Here is a 21,317-nt window from a genome sequence, read left to right as displayed (position 1 = left end):
GAAAATCTTATTTTTGCAAATGCCAAAACTTTCCACTTTCTTGCATTGAGTCCAGTGGATCTTCTGCAGGGACCTGGAGGGCATAAACACAGACAACCAAAGCATAAAATCCTGAAAACACTAAATAAACTAAAAATTGATAAACTGCTTAAATAACTTACGGAAATGAAAACTAACTTAAAATGTAGCATAATGCGCACCAAGTGTTCCGAAAATCCTTAGTTTCTTGTAGGATAAGTAACAAAAACATAGTGAAAATGGTGACCGATCAATAAGCCAACTCATGTATTTGCTATTGAAGAGATCAAAAATGATAAGTCATGGTACCATGATATTAAGTGTTCCCTCCAAAGTCAGATTTACTCGCTTGGGGCATCTTTGAAAGACAAGAAGACTTTGAGAAGACTGGATGACAACTTCTACCTGAATGGTAATGTGCTTTATAAGAGAAATTTTGATATGGTTTTGCTCAGATGCGTGGATAGACACGAAATAGACCTATTGGTGACTGAAGTCCATGAAGTTTCCTTTGGTACTCATTCCAATGGACATACTATGGCAAAAAAGATGTTGAGAGCAGTTTACTATTGGCTAACAATGGAATCTGACTGTTGCAAATACGTGAAGAAATGCCACAAGTGTCAAATCTATGCGGATAAGATTCATGTTCCCCTGACACTTTTGAATTTCATTTCCTCTCCATGGCCCTTCTTCATGTGGGGAATATATATGATTGGCATGATAAAGCCCAAGGCATCAAATGGACATCGATTCATTTTAGCGACTATTGACTACTTCATAAAGTGGGTTGAAGCGGCATCGTATGATGATGTAACCAAACAAGTTGTTGTGAGGTTTATCAGGAATTAAATCATATGTGGATATGGTGTGCCAACTAAGATCATTATTGATAATGGATCAAACTTGAATAACAATATGATGAAAAAGCTATACAAAGACTTCAAAATAGCACATCATAATTCTTCTCCCTACAGACCCAAGATGAATGGGATTATTGAAGCTACGAATAAGAATATTAAGAAAATTATCCAAAAGATGGTTGTGACGTACAAAAATTGGCATTAGATGCTCCCATTTTCTTTGCATGGGTACCGTACATTTGTCCGCACTTTGACATGGGCAACCCCTTTCTCTCTTGTTTATGGCATGGAAGATGTGCTCCCCGTGGAGGTTAGGATCCCATCAATGTGTGTGTTGATGGAAGCCAAGTTGACCGAAGCTTAATAGTGTCATACCAAGTTTGATCAACTCAATTTAATTGAAGAAAAGAGATTGACTATCATGTGTCATGGTCAGTTATATCAGTATAGAATGAAGAAATCTTTTGACAAGAAGGTCAAACCTCGTGTATCCCGAGAAGGTGACCTCGTGCTCAAGAAGATCATATCTTTCAAAACTGATTCTAGGGGCAAGAAATGCTTCGCCTAAAAAAGAAAAGAACAACTCTCTAGGTTGAAAACCTGAAAAGGCGGCTTAGGAAAAAATGAGCGTCTCAGTGGATTGAAAACCCGAAAAGACGGTTCTGACAAAAATTAGAGACATGAAATAGAAAAATCATCCTGTTAGATTGCGTACCCCACATTGGGGTAATCTAGGAAAAAAACCAAGGATTATGGCAAGTAACTGCATCCGGCTAGACCTGATCGTTGAAGCAATATTGCCAGTCATTTGGTTCTGATTCATCATTCTCAACCAAGGACAAAACACAACTAGGTCATTGCGTATATTTTTTCTCACATTCACGACGTGACGAACAACAGTTGATCGACAAAAAGTACATATACTTTTCAGGAAGCCTGTTGGTGCACATAAACTTCTCATCTGAACGAGTTCGAAGACTTCAATAGATTATCTCTTAAAAATAGTGGTTCACATATGAAGATATCCTCAACATTGCAATCACTGGACTTATTTGTTTTCATTTGCATTTGTAGTTTATTTGTTGTTAAATGCTACTTGTGGTTAAACATTGTTGTTTTTAATGGTAATATTGATGAAGTAATGATGCATGTTTAGAAATAACAATATCGTATTCACTTAATTTCCATTTATATCAAAAACAAAAAACGTTTATCTATTTCACTTTCTTTATAATAACTGTTGTTTTAGCAAAGATTGAATGGAGGATGACGAAAACAAAATACCCATAATTGTTGACTGTATGCTTTCAGATGAAATCATGTTGATGATGTACATGCATTGTTTCAAATCCCCATACACTGGAGAGATAAGGAGTTAATCCCTAGTCAACCACTTCGAGCCTAGAAGTAGGCGTTTCTTTCGAATCTACAAACCCTTACATTTAACCAGTGGCAGGGTAATGTTTAATTAATCTGACTACACATTTAAATTACAAAAGAATACATCCCATTTGGAGATCAACCGCATGATATTCTTCGCACATATCTTAAAATGTCGAAAGCACCGTAAAAAATTATAAACTGTATTAGAATTAGATTAGCCTCCCAACCGTGATGTTGAGGTATTTACAACCACACTGGCGTGAATCCAATACCTCATTGGGAATATTAACCACTAAGGGAATGGAGAATTGGTTTACTGATATTCAGGGGAACATGGTTTACTCTTCCCATGACTTCTCCTGTGCCATTACGGAATGAGGATCCGTCACTCACCCACTCCCACGTTAGACGACTTATCATAGAGAAAGATGAGATATCTAATAAATAAGCGGTTGATTTGATAAATGACCGATCAAAAGTTTTCATGTAGCCTTTTAAAATCCCCTTACGAATATACATATATAATACTCAAGTGATCAACTACTAGTTTAACAACTCCACTTTTATCTTTAATCTCCAAATTAAATCCTCAGAGCAAAAACATTCATCAAATTAGTCTTAGTTTTACTTGTCTTTTTCAATAAGAACTTCAAAGTTACATGTCCAGACATGCCAACTCTCAGTGTAATGACCACTTCCAATACATAGTTAGATGCATTGCACATTATTTCAAAAGGGTTGGTTCAATTAGGTAGTTGGATTATGGATTAAAAGTCAATGCTTTCTTCTATAAATCAAACGTCTTTTTGTATATTGTCATTAAAGACAAGAGTCACATCCTTTTCCAATAAATTTGATAGTGAAAGAACTACCATATTGAAATCTTTGATAAAACGTCATATCCTAAAACTTCTAGTTCTTCTTATATAAATACATTCATAAACAAAGTTGATAAACAAGATTGTTGTAAATTCCTTATATTATAAAAATGCTAGTTTATTTACTTAACTTAAAAGATATATTTTCTTTTTTCTTTTTTTATTAATATTCGACATTCTTATAATTTTGGAGACCAAATTTAAATATTTACCCACTCATTAAATTAATTTTCACCTCAAAATCAAATAATCATGATTTATTTTTAAAATTTAAAACCGCATCCAAGAAAATAATAGGGCGCGGCGAGTTCGAAAGTTCCCGAAAATAAAATGTAAAGAAAATAATTTCCCGCGAGGCAGTGTAAATGACACGCTGGCAATCCGTGTCTAAACTCCTCAACCAATCAGGACAGAGTACGAGTTCCTATATAATAACAACAATCCACCGAAAGATCTAACAATCTATTCTCGCCATCTCACTCTTCTTCAGTGTTATCGCTCTCTCAATTCCAAACTCGAAATAAGGGTTTAGGGTTTCGCTTTATTCTATCAACAAAAAATGAGTTCTACGACCAAGGGTGGAAGGGGCAAGCCAAAGGCCACCAAATCTGTTTCAAGATCTTCAAAGGCTGGTCTCCAGTTTCCCGTCGGTAGAATTGCAAGATTCTTGAAGGCTGGAAAGTACGCCGAGCGTGTCGGTGCCGGTGCTCCGGTCTACCTCTCCGCCGTTCTCGAATATCTCGCCGCTGAGGTATGTTTTTGTCTGGTTTAATTTTCCGGAACTTGATGGATTTGTGTTTTGAATATTAGGTTTATTTAAATTGATATTCGTGAACGCTAAATTTCAATTATTTGTGATTTAGGTTTTGGAATTGGCTGGTAATGCCGCTAGGGATAACAAGAAGAATCGTATTGTTCCAAGGCACATTCAGCTTGCGGTTAGGAACGATGAGGAACTGAGCAAGCTTTTGGGGGCTGTGACCATTGCTAATGGTGGTGTTTTGCCTAATATTCACTCGACTTTACTTCCTAAGAAGGCTGGAAAGGGTAAAGATGAAATTGGATCTGCTTCTCAAGAATTCTAGGGTTTCTGTTTGCTGTTGAGTAGTTGTAGTTTTATTTTGTGCTAGTTGTAACATACAATTTTTGGTTTATTTTACTGTTTCCAATGTAATCCATCTCTACGGAGTGGGTAGTTCTGTACTATGACCTTTCAAGGAGATTAATGGAAAACATTGCTTTTGTTACACTTTAGATTGGTCCACCATGTTGGTTTAAATCATTGTAGTTATTTAAAAAATAAATAGTAGTCATGGTAAAAATGAAAATGAACAACAGTTATGGCTGGGATTAAAATGAAAAAAAAGGCAACTTGTTTTTCTTTAATTTGAAAAATGTCTATTTATCTTATTTTATGTGGTTGAGAACACACACAATGTAAAGACAATACGTGGCATGGAAAACAACAATAAAATAAAAAACTAGGAAACTAGTTTATTTCATTCAAGAAGTTGATTAAATGATTGGTCTGGGTTTCATGCATGGTGTCTGTGTGGGCGCGGGTCTCCCATCATGCTCTAGGCAGCCAAAACTTGTTGCAAGGGTGAGAATCAAATGCTCTACCAAAGTTGAAGTTTCTAGCTGCAGGCAACAATTACTGGAAAATGTAGACAAGGAACTAATCAAAGGAGATGAGAGAGCTGCTCTTGTACTCGTCAAGGATTTACAAGGCAATCCCAACTGGCTTCGCTGTTTCGGCGCAGCTAGGCAGGTTGGTTATTCATAATTGGCCCTCTACAACTGCTGCTGTATAGTCTGTTGGTTATTCATCATTTGGCCTCTACAACTGCTGCAGTATAGTCTGTTGGTTAGTCATAATCGGACCTCTACAACTGCTGCAGTATAGTCTGCAGCAGCTGGAGATGTTCCAAGTTATGGGGAATTGGATCCCATCCTCCAACTCTAAATTATGGTTACTCTTGATTTGTGGTTTGTTTCATTGGTTGTATGTATGAATGAATGTGCAGGTTCCTCAAAGGCTTTACACATTGGATGAGTTAAAGTTAAATGGAATAGAAACTGCGTCTCTTCTATCACCGGTGGATACAACTCTTGGTTCCATTGAGAGAAACTTGCTTATTGCATCTATTCTTGGAGCTTTTGCTGCTTGGAATGTCCTTGGAATTTCCCAACAACAAATCTTCTATATATCATTGGGATTGCTGTTTCTCTGGACTTTTGACTTGGTAAGCATTTGATTCCTTTTGAGTTATCGACGATGATACTCTATGCTCATCAAATGGATCGTTTGCAGGTTTCTTTTGGTGGAGGTCTTGGTAGCTTGGTTGTTGATACAATTGGTCATAACTTCAGTCAGAAATACCATAACAGAGTTATTCAAGTCAGATTCATGTTATTGCTTGAAATTAAGCTTATTTTATTTCTTATTTTACTTACATCATGAATTAACCATAACAAAAATTTGTTCATGCAGCATGAAGCTGGTCATTTTTTAATTGCTTATCTACTTGGAATACTTCCTAAAGGATATTCAGTTTCTAGTTTGGACGCTTTGAAGAAGGAGGGTTCTCTCAATATTCAAGCAGGCACGGCGTTTGTGGATTTCGAGTTTGTTGAAGAAGTTGGTTGCTTTATTTGCTTTAATTAAAAGAATACTTGTTTTAACTCGATTTGAACTGTTTGCTTATTGAGTAGTCTGTCAACTGAGATTAGTCGAAACTTCGTGCAGGTTAATGCGGGGAAAGTATCAGCTACCGTATGTTTCTGCCTTCCAGACATTTAATTTTCAATGTTTTGTTTGCTTTTATCAATGATGAGAAAATTAACCATGTGACAAAACCTTTGTTTTTTGTTATTAGACATTGAACAAGTTTTCATGTATAGCTCTGGCCGGGGTATGCACCGAGTATCTTATATACGGATTTGCTGAAGGAGGTCTAGATGACATAAGAAAGGTTTGTAATTTCCGATTTTTTCTCATCAGATTGATGGAATCTTTAGAGGGAATTTATTGACATTAATAGTAATAATTTTCTTAATTGTTAATAGTTAGATTCTTTGCTCAACGGGCTAGGCTTCACGCAGAAGAAGGCGGATTCTCAGGTTAGATGGTCTGTGCTAAACACGGTCTTACTCTTGCGTCGACATGAAGTAGCTCGAGCTAAGCTTGCTGAGGCGATGTCTGCGGGAAGATCGGTAGGATCCTGCATTGATGTTATAGAGAATTCTATCGATGTTTCGGATCTATAACTGAAGGTTCTGGAACCCGTCAGACAGTTTCCTTCACCCTCTCTATATTGTGCTCTCCTCTCGTAGCTTATTGATTCGAAAAACTTCCATTTGGTTTTAGGCTGCTAAAATCTTCTGCAAGAGGAATCTGAATAGCTTTTGTTACTGCAGAATGCAGTAAATAAGTGCAGTCTTTTATGATGTAACCCTGCTAAGTAGGCTTAGTTTTCATGGATATAAGTAAGCTTGTATATATATGAGGTATGCTTAAACAACTCATTATTGTTAACATTTTTAAACACATATATGGTTATGCGTTAGAAAGAGCTTGACTATTGAGGCTATTTGGTGTATCCTACTTGATTGAGAAGTTAATCAATGGTAACAAGAAATAAAGCATTCCTTTTATTTTTGTAAGAACTGTTGTATGATATCTCCTCTTATCACAAAATGTTTCTTCTATTTCTTTGCTATCCAGTTTTTTTTAAAGACTTCTCGCTACCACACCACGAGAAGTCTTGAACACTTCAATCATTACTTATATGTAAGGGATTTCGCTACCACACCACGAGAAGTCTTGAACACTTCAATCATTACTTATATGTAAGGGATTTCGCATGAAGAAAAATATTCAATCTCGTTGCATATTATTAATTGGACATTAAAGTGTTAATCTTACTGCCAGACATGATAATGTATTTCTTTTATATTAAATAATACATGAAAATTAAATTCTTATTTTACTACTCGATAACTCCTTTATAATAGGAGTTCTTCTGTACAATATTTTAGATATCAAACTCTGAATTCTTGATTATTATATTTGCATAGACTTTTAGGGATATTGAGGAGCTAGTGTAGTGTATTTGGTGAAGCTTATATCTTAAGAGTGGTTTACTATGCTTCACAAAAACTGTAATTACATTCTTTGGGTTGATTGGTGTAGGTTTTCTGGTTTTTGTTTATGACGGTGGTTTTAATTTTTGTTCCTGTTTAGGATGTAATTGAGTTGAAGTACTCCTAATACTTCTCTTAACCCAATTCAATTGTTTATAAAAAAATAGTAATAATAATTTAACAACAAATATAATTTATCTAAAGAATTATCTTGATAATAATCAATATTAACATATTAGGACCAAATATATTGATGTGAGATTTTAAAAGATCAGGGAGTTGTTGACTAATAGATAACTATAGTCTCAAGAAAGAACTCCCTTAATATTTGGAGTTTCAGTTTCACCCCTGTATTATAAATAGCCATCACTTTGACAATTACAATATATAAAACAATAATCACTTTTATGGTATCAGAGCAAATTAACTTAAAAGTTTTTTTCTTCTCGATCCTTCATTCATGGCATCACCAGATTCTGATGTTGAAACTCCCCAAGGGACACCCACTATGTCATCACCGGCTGACAAGTTAATTGTTTTGAACGCCGAATCTCAACTCTGCATCAAGCTTGATGGAGACAATTATCCCGCTTGGAGAATTCAGTTCATGACTCTCTTAACAGGCTATGATCTCATGGGCTATGTTGATGGAAGTAAACCATGTCCATCAAAAGTGTTGGAGAACAATACTACGACTGTTAATCCAGTCTTTACACATTGGGTTCGACAAGATCAACTCATTCTACATAGCATCATTTCCTATGTGGCTGCAACAGTGGTCACACACTTAGGCACTGTCAAAACCTCCAATCAAGCATGGGAGATTCTGAAAACCATGTATGCTGGCCGCTCTCGTGTGCGTGTAGTGACACTCAAACAAAAAATTTCCAATTTCAAAAAAGGAAATCAATCCATGGCTAAATACCTTCAAGGAATTAAAGCCATCTCAGATGAATTATCAATCATAGATCACCCCCTTGATGAAACTGATCTTGTGATTCACACGCTCAATGGCTTGACCGATGAGTATCGTGAAATTTCTGCTGCACTTAGAAGTAGAGAGTCTCCAATTGTCTTTGCTGAATTACATGAAAAGCTTATGGACTTTGAAACCATCCATCATCGTGCAGCGTAAGAGGCAGCTGATATTGTTTCCACTGCTAATGCTGTCACAAGAAATAAAGCGGATCAATACAGGAACAACAACAACCGCGGCTCCTCCCCTACTCAACGAACTGGTGAAAGCAAAATTGTATGTCAGTTTTGTGACAAGCCAGGCCATGTTGCGAAGAACTGCTATCGAATTAAGGGCTTTCCGAAAAGGTGTGGCATTAAACCGACTGCAAACCTGACTCAGAATCAGACTGCCACCCAGAGTCCCAGCTGGATAATGGATACAGGAGTATCTCATCATATTTCACAAGATCTGCAACAACTTACATTAGCAAATTCATATCCTGGAGCAGATCAGGTCGTTGTCGGCGATGGAACAGGTTTGAAAATTACTCATACTGGTAACTCTATCATTCACACCCCTATTAAACCCCTTTATCTCAAACAAGTCTTATGTGTTCATAAAATCCAGTCTAATTTATTATCTGTTTCTAAACTATTTCAATCTAATACTTGTTCTGTTGAATTTTTTCCAAACCATTTTATTGTCAAGGACTTGAATTCGGGTCAGGCTCTACTCCAAGGTCCTCTTAAACAAAATCTATATCATTTACCCGCGGCTATCATTCCTTCACGTACACCTCATGCATTGCATACAAGTATCCATTCTGCATCTACATGGCATCATAAGTTAGGTCATCCTTCTTTCAAAATAATAAAGCATCTGATTGACGGTCATCATCTACCAATAAAGCTTCCAACATCTCATGAGTGTAGTTCATGTCATTGTGCCAAAAGTCACAAACTGCCTTTCTCAAATCATCATCTCACAAGTAGCAAACCATTGGAACTTTTGTACTCTGATGTTTGGGGACCGACTCCTGTTAGATCGTTAGATGGTTATTTGTACTATTTAATCATTGTAGATCATTTTTCCAAATATGTTTGGTTGTATCCAATGAAACATAAATCAGATGTATTTATCATTTTTGTTCAATTTAAGTCCATTGTTGAAAAAAAGTTTAACTTGCCTATTGTCTCTCTTTTCTCTGATAATGGTGGAGAATTTATCAAATTGAAATCTTTTCTGGCTAACAAAGGTATTTCTCACTTAACCACACCACCACACACACCCGAGGTAAATGGTACAGCTGAAAGGAGACACCGACATGTTGTTGAAACAGGCCGTGCTCGCTTGCATCATGCTAACCTACCACCTCAGTTCTGGTCATTTGCATTCACTACTGCAGTTTACCTCATCAACAGAATGCAAAAACCAATCATTGAGATGAACTCTCCCTTTGAACTCTTGTTTCATCTAAAACCAGACTATAGCAAACTTCACTCATTTGGATGCTTGTGCTATCCATGGTTAAAACCATACATGCAAAATAAACTCCAACCTAGTTCAAAACCTTGTATATTCCTAGGATACTCTATGTCTCAACATGCCTACATCTGCCTAGAACCATTGTCAAATAAGGTCTATGTCTCTAGGCATGTTAAGTTTGTGGAAAATTCATTTCCTTATCAATCAATAGTAACACCATCACCTGTCCAAACACTTCCAACATTTGATTCTCCCATTCACAGTATTATAAATGTTCCACGTGAACCCACAAATACTGCTCCAGTAACATCTCTACAAGATCAAGTTGGTTCAAGTCGCTCTGCTATACCTGTTCCAACTCAAACTCCCACATGCTGTCAGCTCCCTGAGTCACCTGTATTGTCGTTGGAAAATGCTCCGAGTCTATTCCCCACACCTGCACCATCTATGCTCGAGTCACAATCACCAATCCAGTCATCTGTTCCTAAGTCAACTTCAGCGTCTGTACCGGTCAGTGAGCTTCCACGATTAGAGTCTGTCATACCCCAAAATTTGCCCATTAATCTTGCAAAACATTTCTCGAAGCACTCCAACTTATTCCGCAAGGCACTGACCTTAAAGGAACAAAAGCCCAGCTCACAACAGGCCCAATCCAGAAAAAGGCCCAAACTAGCTTGCTCGCTAGGCGAGCAACTCCTTCGCCTAGCGAAGCTTGCGAATACCAGAATTATTGGGCTTCATTCTGAGCCCATTAGGTCACAAATGGCCTGCTCGCTAGGCGAGCAAATCCTTCGCCTAGCAAAGCTTGCGAATATCAGAATTTCTGGGCTTCATTCTGAGCCCATTAGGTCACAACAAGAGCATTATAAATAGCCAAGCTTCAGTCAGAAACAAAAAAGGGGAACGACAGACGAAGACGGACAGAAACCCTGGCATAGAAACCCTGGAGACTAACTCAGAGAATTCCGAGTAAAGAAACCCTGAAGGAACCCAGCGGCATCAAGGTTACCTCTGCCCAATCCAATCCGATTCGCCAATCCAAAGTCGCAATTCAGTTTGCAAACAGGTTTGCACCGCTATTATCGCCTTATGTTCTTAATTTTCATATGGCATTATGATTAAATTTATGAAAATATCTTAAGTTTGGCATGTGAATTTTTAGTGTGTATATGAATACCTTAAATGATTAACCATGTAATAGCTGTAATGAAAGCCATAAGGCATAAAATTGGCTGAAATTGTACTGTTATCAAAACCGGAACCCGCAGCCGCTCGCTAGCACATCGCTAAGCGAGCATGCAACGAGTATTCGCTAAGCCTTCGCTAGGCGAAGCAAGAGCGAATGTGACAGTAGTTGACTTTTCTGTTCTTTTTTTTCTTGCCCATCTGACATGTTTTATCATAGCCATGCATTGTTTATCTGATCCTGTTATTGTTGTGATTTCTTTTGTGGTGTAATTCTCGATTGCACCCTGATTTGGTATTCTGACATGTTTGCTGAGTTTTGTAAAGGTTCACATATCCCCGGAAAAGATAGCTTGGTAGGTATTCCACTTTATTTGTGGGATACCCTTGTGGAGATTCACCCTAAATCACTTAACTGATTTCAATGCATTAATTTTAATGTGGAGACCCACCCTAAATTACCTAGCTGATTTTAATGTATTGGTTTCATTGTGGAGATTCATCCTAATTACCTAATTAATTGTAAAACTTTGCCTTTAAATAAGTGATCTTGGACCTCTCTTTGTTGCCCTACGGTATTACGGTATAACGGTCATGTCCCGCGAATGTGGGGATATACTTAGCAAAGACCCTTCGATTAAATCATCATAAAATAAATCATAGTCCCTCGGATGTTGCCTTCGAATATATGATTTTGTCCCTCGATGACCCTTCGGTGTAGTCTACGGTTAAATGATGAGTGTCCCTTCAAATGCTAAGGTATCCTTACAACTGTTGCCTTCAATGACCAATCGATGACCCTAGATGACCCTTAAATCCAAAAGGACAAGACTACTTACTTCTCAATAGTAAGGATAGTTTTACCCTCATAAGGATAGGAAATGCCCATAAAGACCCTAGGAAGGTATAACTCTTAATTGCTGGCTCACAACCTAAAATATTTTTCACACCCCACCTTTTCAAAACATCTTTTAGAAAATCACCACTTGGTATACATTCATACTAGAATCATTACCGAGTTATATTTTTCTAAACTACTTTTAAAAATAAACGAGATAACCACTTTGTATACATTCATACGAGAATCATTACAAAGTTAAATTCTCTTTTCAAAACATTTTCTAAATGAATCACAACCACTTTTTCCAGACAAACATAAGTGATCAAGCAATTAAGAGCCCATGGATAACCATGGATACAAAGGGTGCTAACACCTTCCCTTTGTATAATGTACCTCCCGAACCCAAAATCTAATCGAGGTCTTTCCTGTTCTTTTCCGCCTTTCCTTATTGGATAAAAGAAAAGTCGGTGGCGACTCTTGCTAACCGCGACATTTGCTTTCCAAAGCAAAACACAAAAAGTCAGTTCACCGTATGACAGAACTGGCGACTCTGCTGGGGAGCCTTAAAAAGAGAGGTTACCTTAAAAACAAGATCACTTATTCAAATTGTCTGATTTACTTTTAAGGGATTGCTTGGGTATTTCATGCTTGAGTGAAAGATCCTACACCCGGATCTAGTGTACCTTAGGTAAGTAGCAATAGATCATCGCGACTATCCGGCGTATACTGGAATGGTCAAAATGATGGCTACGGTTAATGTGACACTTTGGATGTCCTGATGTTCCTCATGTTTACTTGAGAAAAAATTTGGCTTCCGCGTGGTGTCATCAAAGCATTAACCAGACCTTTAGAACCCTAATTGACTCATCCTAGCCATTAGAAAGTAGTGAGATAACTGACTTCGGTTCTGACTGGGGTTGATTGAGAATCGATACTACACTCTTTGAGATCGGACTTTAGGGAAGCTTCGGTCAACCACTTGGTGTTGCACTGAAGTGGACTTAAGGAAAGGTCAATGATTGGAGATCCTTCTAGAACCCGGTTACTATTCTAGGACAGGTTGAACCAACCAAACTTCAGTGGGGAGGGTATTTACCTATGGAACTCATGCAAGCCTTAAAACCTAAGAATGATTGTTGCGTGACTTGCTTATGCTTGTTGTTTACTTAACATCATAACATCATAACATCATAACATCATAACATCATGGCACTGTACTAACCATTTCAAGGACTTAGGGATTTAACTTTGCTCTGAAACAGGGCTATGGCTTCCAGAAAGACCATTCGGATCAATTTTGTGGCAATCTCTCCTCAACTCAAGGATTTAGTGTCAGAACTTCCCGATCAGGCTCAGTTCGTCGAGAAACATGGTTCTCTCCTCAATTTGGTTACCACTGGTTTCAAAGAGGATATGATGAGGGTTCTATTCCAGTTCTTCGATCCTAAACATCATTGCTTCACCTTCCCAGATTATCAGTTGGTACCCACATTAGAAGAATTCTCCAGGATGCTTGGGATACCTATTCTTGATCAAACACCTTTCAGTGGTTTAGAGAAGATTCCGAAGTCTGAAGAAGTTGCCGCAGCTTTACACATGACAAAGTCAGACATTGAAACCAACTGGGTAGCAAGAAGTGGAATTAAGGGTTTACTTGCCAAATTTCTGATAAATAAGGCCCGAGAATTCCTAAAAATTATGAATGTCCATGCTTTCGAAGACGTTCTAGCATTACTAATCTATGGTTTGGTGTTATTCCCTAACCCGGATCAATTCATAGACATGAATGCTATTAAGATATTTCTCACTCATAACCCTGTGCCTACTTTGCTTGGAGACATCTTGCATTCCCTTCACACTCGTACTATGAAAAGGCAAGGGACTCTCATGTGCTGCATACCTTTATTGTCTAGGTGGTTTATTTCGCACCTTCCTCAATCAGTCCTGAAGAATGATCAAAATTTGAAATGGTCTCAAAAGATAATGTCGCTCTCCCATTCAGACATCCGTTGGTGTCCTCATCTCAAAGAAAATATTATCATCATTGATCGTTATGGAGAATTCTCTAACGTACCACTCCTGGGGATAAGAGGAGGTATTACTTATAACCCAGCTTTAGCCCTACGCCAGTTTGGTTATGCTCGAAGAGATGGTCCACATGAAGTAATTATTCAAGGCACTGTGTTTGACTATGACAACGACTCTCAAGGTCTCCGTCAAAGGTTTGTACGAGCCTGGGGCATGGTGAAAAGAAGTACTTTAGGACAGAAAAATTCTGTTCCTATGGAAACTTATCTCAGATGGGTACGCGCCAGAGCTCGTGAACTTGTCATGCCATACCTTGCAGTCGGACCGCTGATTGTTGAACCAGAGGTTGAAGGAGGTACTCCTCAGATTATTCCTTATCTTGATATGCCTACCGATGTTGAAGAATTAAAGAGATCCTGGATCCAGTTGAGAGAGGAAAGGGATACTTTTGAGACTCAGTTTGTTGCAGAAAGGAAGAAAGTGTTAGAGCTCACCAGCCAGCTTAATGAGGAACGAAGACTCAATACACATCTTCGCCCAAAAAGAAGCCGTCCCTGGGAGACTTGAGCTTTCATTGTATTTTTATTTTTCCTTTTTGTAATGAACATTGATTAAAGAAATTATTAATAAAAAGTTCCTCTCTTTTTTGTGGTTTACGCAAAGTTAAATTCCAAAAGTCCTTGAAAACATTTCATACATTGCATAGCATGACATAACATTGCATAACAGGTATTCTAAAGGATCTATGTTCTCACGGTCTTCCTATTGCAAACAGAAAAATGGCTCTCGAACAAACTGTCAAAGATCTCCAGGCTCAGAATGCTCAATTCAAGGAGATGATGCTGAGCTTATCCAAGGGGCAGGAGGAACTGAAGACTCTCTTGCTCGAGAAGAAGAAAGACCCGAAACCTGTGAGTTACATTAACCCGGGAAGAAGGCGTAAAGGACAGGCTGCAGGAATCAAGATTAGACTTCCGAAGGATCAAGAGGAGGACACGGAGAATGATTCAGAGGAGGAGAATGTCGATCCTCTCAACCAGGAGGACGACGATGAAGATTATGAAGATGAACAGTACTCTCCAAAAGAGGATAAGTATAAGTTGTTGGAAGAACGCATGCTAGTTATGGAGGGTCAGAAGGCACCCGGTCTGGATTTCGAAAGCTTGGGACTAGTCTCTGATGTGGTCATTCCTCGCAAATTCAAGATCCCCACTTTCACTAAGTACGATGGTGAGTCTTGTCCTCAAATGCATCTGAGAGCTTATGTGAGAAAGATTCAGCCGTATACCACTGATAGGAAGCTATGGATCCATTTCTTCCAAGAGAGTCTATCTGGCACACAGTTGGAATGGTATTATCAGCTCGAAAGCTCTAACATCCGCACCTGGACTGATTTAGCGACAGCTTTCTACAAGCATTACCAGTATAATTCTGAATTAGCGCCTACTCGGCTACAGTTGCAGAATATGACTATGGGATCTAAAGAAAGCTTCAAAGAATATGCTCAAAAATGGAGAGATTTGGCTGGCAGAGTCAAACCCCCTATGACTGATCGAGAATTGGTGGACATGTTCATGGGTACACTGACTGGTCCATTCTACAACCATCTACTGGGAAGTTCTTCATCAGGTTTCACTGACCTTATATTGACGGGTGAACGGGTTGAAAGTGGTATTCGAAGTGGAAAGATACAGGCAGCTACCTCCGCAAGCACCAGAAAGACCCATCAGGGAAAGAATGAACCAAATGCTGTGTACGGTGAAAGGAGTCATAACAAGAAAAATCGTGACCATGCCGTTGGAGCAATTACGATTGCAGCACCGCCATCTCAAAACTTCCAGCACAGGCAAGACAGGCCAAGAAGGCAGTTTACCAAGATCAATATGACTTTAGCACAAGCACTGCAGGGTATGCTGAAGGCGAATTTAATTACCCTCAGAGGCCCTCCTGCAAATGTCAACACTACTTCTCCTCGTTATAATCCCAATGCCAGGTGTGCATATCACTCCGATAGCCCCGGGCATGATACAAACGATTGTTGGTTGTTGAAGAATAAAATTCAGGATATGATCGACGCGGGAGAAATTGAATTTGATCCTCCGGAGACTCCTAATGTCATCACTGCTCCTATGCCTAACCATGACAAGACTGTTAATTCTGTGAATGACAATCCTCACATTGCTAATGTGGCGGACTTAACATCTCCTCTCCTGATCATCAAGAAGAATTTATTGCAAGCTGGTTTATTTCCAGGTTGTGCTGAAAGTTGCGATATTTGCGTACTTCGACCCAACGAGTGCTTGAAGTTGAGAGATGGTATTCAACGGCTGATGGATGATCGCACAATTCTCTTCGAAAAGGTTCCTAAGGTGGAAGACCCTACTAAAGAAATATCTGTGATTGCTAGGTCCAAAGCTCCAGTGAAGATTACCGCTACCAGAGCACCCGTGAAGATTACTGCCGAGCCCAAGGTAGCTCCCCTAATCATCACTGCACCTGGCCCAGTACCGTATTCCTCCAGCAAAGCCATTCCGTGGCATTATGGAGGTGATGTTTACATCCATGGCGTAAAGCAAGTTGGTAATTCTGCTAATCCTAATGACATTGCCGGAACTAGTAAAGTTACTCGAAGTGGAAGGATCTTCTCTCCAGAAATCTCACCTCCCGCCCCTGAAACCCGAGGAAAGGAACCAGTTAACCCTTCTCAGTCAGGGACACCCGTCGAAGTTACTACCGAAGATGTTGCCAAACAAGAAATGGAAGAAATGCTGAAAATCATCCGCAAGAGTGATTTTGATGTGGTAGAACAGCTGGGGCATACTCCGTCTAAGATCTCGATGTTATCCTTGTTATTATCTTCTGAATCTCATGCCAATGCATTGATAAAATTCCTGAAGACTGCTCATGTACCTCAGGAGACATCCGTCGATCAGTTCGAAAACTATGTTGCTCACCTGGCTGTTGACAATGGCCTAGACTTTTCTGATGCTGACCTGACATCAGCAGGAAAGAATCACAATAAGGCTCTGCATATCTCCATTGAGTGTAAGGGGATCACTTTGTCTCATGTGTTGATCGATAATGGCTCTTCTTTGAATGTGCTGCCGAAAGCCGTGCTCGATAAACTTGACTGTAAAAGCATTGAACTGAAACCTAGTGACATTGTGGTGCGTGCTTACGATGGTGCGAAGAGTGTTGTCCATGGTGAAGTGGTTTCCCTATCAAGATAGGACCTCAAGTCTTCAACACTATCTTTCATGTAATGAACATTCGTCCTGCCTATTCCTGCTTGCTGGGACGCCCTTGGATCCATGGGGCAAGTGCTGTAGCCTCGTCTCTCCATCAAAAGCTGAGGTATCCAATAGAGGGCAAGATTGTCACAGTGTGTGGAGAAGAAGAATATATTGTCAGTAGTGTGCAGGCCTTCAGATACGTCGAGATGGATGGTGAATTCTTTGAGACCCCTTCTCAGTCATTTGAAGTAGTCCCTCAGACTAATCCTGTCCTTAAGCCAACCTCCTGTGTGCCCAAGGTTATTAGTGCTCCTCCTGCCATGATTTCTCTGAAAGATGCTCAAGCCGTGGTTGAAAATGGTGGCCGTACTGGTTGGGGTCAACTGATCAACGTACCATACAAGTCCGACAAGTCTGGTCTGGGATTTAACTCTGAAAGGATGGTCAAAGATCAGATTAATGTTGTAGAAGATGCTGATAGCGATTGCGACCTGGATAGCTGGATTTTCCCAACAATTGGTGACAGACTCAATAATTGGAAGGCTGAAGACACTATCCCGATTTCCTTTAGTCAGGAGTAATTGTTATTGTCTGTTTTAGTGTTGCAATTTTTCTAATTTTTACAATTGAACTTCTTAAAGCATTGTGTCTATGCCCGGGGCACAATAGCTAATTTGTTAAGGGTTTTGTCATTTTCATAAGCATATTCACATTCAATAAATCAATGGACTTTTTGCATTCAAATATTGCGCTCTTTATCTTTCCTGTCATCTTCCGAAAAAGCTATGTTTTCTTACACACACTCACGTAACGAATTGCAGATCCATACCCACTCTGATCCTGTTGATAATAGTTCTACTACTGTTCATTATGACTTTGAAAATCCGATCTACCAAGCCGAGGATGGAAGTGAGGAAGATTGTGAAGTACCTGGAGAACTTGCCAGACTGGTACTGCAAGAAGAGAAGACTATACAGCCGCATGAAGAGTCAATCGAAATCGTAAACCTGGGTACTGAAGTGGACAAGAGAGAAGTCAAAATAGGAGCAGGCTTGGAAAACAGTATTAAAGAAAGATTGATTCAGATGTTACATGACTATGTAGAGATTTTTGCTTGGTCTTATGAAGACATGCCAGGATTGGATACTGATATAGTAGTGCATCGTTTGCCAACGAAGGAAGATTGTCGTCCTGTTAAGCAAAAGGTTCGCCGCATGCGTCCTGAAATGTCTGAGAAAATCAAAGCCGAAGTTATGAAACAATTTAATGCCGGGTTTCTAGCTGTTACTTCTTATCCTCAATGGGTTGCTAATGTGGTACCGGTACCGAAGAAGGATGGTAAGGTGCGAATGTGCGTCGATTACAGAGATTTAAATAAAGCGAGTCCCAAATATGACTTTCCACTCCCGCACATTGATGTTCTAGTAGACAATACCGCTCAACACAAAGTATTCTCCTTCATGGATGGATTCTCAGGTTATAACCAGATTAAGATGGCACCTGAAGACATGGAGAAAACTACGTTTGTGACACAATGGGGCACTTTCTGTTACAAAGTAATGCCATTCGGTTTAAAGAACGCTGGGGCCACGTACCAGCGTGCTATGGTGGTTTTGTTCCATGATATGATTCATCATGAAATAGAAGTATATGTGGATGACATGATAGCCAGATCTCATACTGAAGAAGAACATCTCGATCATTTGCACAAATTGTTTGAGAGGTTGAAGAAATACAAGCTGAGATTGAACCCGAACAAATGCACCTTTGGAGTAAGATCCGGTAAACTCTTGGGATTTATTGTCAGTGGTAAAGGAATTGAGGTTGACCCGGATAAGGTGAGAGCTATCCAAGAAATGCCAGTGCCCCGTACAGATAAGGAAGTCAGAGGTTTCTTGGGACGTTTGAATTACATCGCCCGGTTTATCTCCCATTTAACTGCTACCTGCAAACACATCTTCAAACTACTGAGGAAGAATCAAGAAATGATATGGAATGATGAATGTCAAGAAGCTTTTGACAAAATCAAGAAGTATCTCCAAGAACCTCCGATCCTGATGCCACCAGTTGAAGGAAGACCTCTAATCATGTATTTGACCGTGTTAGAAAATTCAATGGGGTGCGTGTTGGGGCAACATGACGAGTCTGGTCGAAAAGAGCATGCCATATACTACCTTAGCAAAAAGTTTACCGACTGTGAAACAAGATACTCACTGCTCGAGAGAACTTGTTGTGCTTTGGCCTGGGCTGCTCGCCGACTAAGACAGTATATGTTGAATCATACCACTTTGTTGATTTCTAAGATGGATCCCATCAAATACATATTTGAGAAGATTCTGAGAACTTGCTGTGCTTTGGCCTGGTTTTTGATGGATCTTCTAATGCATTGGGCAATGGTGTTGGTGTTGTAATCACTTCCCCCAAAGGTTGTCATACGCCTTTCACTGCTAGACTATGTTTCGATTGTACCAACAATATGGCCGAGTATGAAGCATGTATTTTGGTACTCAGAGCTGCTATAGACCTGAGAATCAAGTTTTTGAGTGTGTACGGAGACTCAGCATTAGTAATCAGTCAGATCAAAGGAGAATGGGACACCAAACATCCGAATTTCATCCCTTATCGAGAGCAGGTGGTGACATTAATCCCATACTTTGAAGAGATTACATTCGAACATATTCCACGAGAGGAGAATCAGTTGGCCGACGCCTTGGCCACCATGTCATCTATGTTCAGAGTCAGATGGGACAATGAAGCTCCCAGGATCACCATTGAACGACTAGATGAACTAGCATATTGTTATGAACTTAACGCTGCTGAAGTAGAAGAGAAACCTTGGTTCCACGAAGTAAAAAGATATTTAGAAGCTCAGGAATACCCTGAAGGGGCATCCATCAATGATAGAAAATTCCTGAGGAAGTTCTCCGCTAAATTCTTTTTGAGTAATGGAATATTATACAAGCGTAATCATGATTCGACTTTGCTTCGTTGCATGGATAAAAAGGAAGCAGAAAAGATTATGGAAGACATGCATGACGGTATTTTTGGGACTCACTCTAGTGGACATACAATGGCCAAGAAGATTCTGAGATCAGGGTATTATTGGTCTACCATGGAAGCCGATTGCCACCATCACTCCAGAACTTGTCACAAGTGCCAGATCTATGCGGATAAAGTACATGTGCCTCCTGCTCCATTGAACGTGTTGACAGCCCCGTGGCCCTTTGCAATGTGGGGCATTGATATGATTGGGGAGATTAAACCTACTGCTTCTAACGGACATCGCTTCATTCTTGTTGCGATTGATTACTTTACAAAGTGGGTAGAGGCAGCCTCATTTGCTTCTGTCACCAAGAATGTGGTGGCACGATTCATCAAGAGTAATCTCATTTGTCGATATGACATCCCTGAAAGAGTTATCACTGATAATGACACTAATTTGAACAACAAGATGATTACTGAACTCTGCACGCAATTCAAGATAAAACACCATAACTCTTCTCCGTACAGGCCAAAGATGAATGGCGCCGTGGAGGCTGCTAATAAGAATATCAAGAAGATCATACAAAATATGACAGTAACGTACAAAGACTGGCATGAGATGTTACCATTCGCTCTTCATGGTTATCGCACTTCAGTACGCACTTCGACAGGGGCAACTCCTTTCTCTTTAGTCTACGGAATAGAAGCCGTCTTTGTAACACCCCGATTAAAATAAGAGAATTATTTAATTGAGTTAATAGTATTTTATTAATTTAATTAAATAAAGTTGAATTATTGGATTATTATTATTATTATTATTATTATAGATATTATTTATTTTAATAATAATTAAATAAATAATATAATTGGAATATGAAGAGTGGAAGGGTAAAAGTGGAATTGGGTAAAAGAGGCCAAAGGAGATAACTGAAGGTTTTCATTTTCACGTATTTTGCCTCAGAGTCAGAAAAGGGAGAAGCGCTGAAGAGAAAGAGAAGGAAGAGGAAAAGACCAAAGATTGCTCAGAGCTTCCTTCAATCCAAAGAGGTAAGGGGTCTGAACCTTATTAAGCGATAATATGCGAGCAATTACATGATATAGGATTGGGTTGTTGATAAATTTGGGGAATTTAGGGAGATTGGGAAAGTTGTGGTTTTTGAGAGAAATTGTCCGATCTGTGAGTATGGTGGCGTTATATACATTGTAATCGAAGTATGTTGTGTATGTATGATTGTAAATGTTGATATTGGGTTGTAGGCTTAGAAGCCGCGCGTCCACTGTTTCTGCGCTTAAAATCTTGTTTATGCACATAACAGC

General features: G+C 39.2%; 2 protein-coding genes across 2 annotated transcripts; both read left to right on the top strand.

Moving 5' to 3' along the window:
- The first annotated feature begins 3,588 nt into the window (after nt 1-3,588).
- Nucleotides 3,589-4,389, top strand: LOC127132318 (histone H2AX). The gene is made up of 2 exons (XM_051061243.1): nt 3,589-3,893; nt 4,006-4,389. The coding sequence occupies exons 1-2, from the start codon at nt 3,702-3,704 to the stop codon at nt 4,225-4,227; spliced, it is 414 nt and encodes a 137-aa protein (XP_050917200.1). The 5' UTR covers nt 3,589-3,701; the 3' UTR covers nt 4,228-4,389.
- Nucleotides 4,390-4,591: 202 nt separating this feature from the next.
- LOC127132317 (uncharacterized) lies at nt 4,592-6,730 on the top strand. Its single transcript, XM_051061242.1, has 7 exons — nt 4,592-4,913; nt 5,170-5,388; nt 5,457-5,543; nt 5,637-5,783; nt 5,892-5,918; nt 6,022-6,117; nt 6,212-6,730. The coding sequence occupies exons 1-7, from the start codon at nt 4,662-4,664 to the stop codon at nt 6,410-6,412; spliced, it is 1,029 nt and encodes a 342-aa protein (XP_050917199.1). The 5' UTR covers nt 4,592-4,661; the 3' UTR covers nt 6,413-6,730.
- Nucleotides 6,731-21,317: the final 14,587 nt, after the last annotated feature.

This window comes from Lathyrus oleraceus, chromosome 3 (genome assembly GCF_024323335.1).
Source record: "Lathyrus oleraceus cultivar Zhongwan6 chromosome 3, CAAS_Psat_ZW6_1.0, whole genome shotgun sequence".
NCBI classification, from domain to species: Eukaryota; Viridiplantae; Streptophyta; class Magnoliopsida; order Fabales; family Fabaceae; genus Lathyrus; species Lathyrus oleraceus.
The sequence above is the reverse complement of the archived record's forward strand: the minus strand, read 5'-3'. Positions and strand labels throughout refer to the sequence as shown.

Bases quoted from the DNA above. Each gene is read 5' to 3' on its own strand.
- LOC127132317 (XM_051061242.1), top strand. From the start codon at position 4,662: ATGATTGGTCTGGGTTTCATGCATGGTGTCTGTGTGGGCGCGGGTCTC. The intron at 5,544-5,636 runs GTCAGATTCATG...TTGTTCATGCAG, and splicing joins ACCATAACAGAGTTATTCAA to CATGAAGCTGGTCATTTTTT. The intron at 6,118-6,211 runs GTTTGTAATTTC...AATTGTTAATAG, and splicing joins GTCTAGATGACATAAGAAAG to TTAGATTCTTTGCTCAACGG.
- LOC127132318 (XM_051061243.1), top strand. From the start codon at position 3,702: ATGAGTTCTACGACCAAGGGTGGAAGGGGCAAGCCAAAGGCCACCAAA. The intron at 3,894-4,005 runs GTATGTTTTTGT...TTTGTGATTTAG, and splicing joins TCGAATATCTCGCCGCTGAG to GTTTTGGAATTGGCTGGTAA.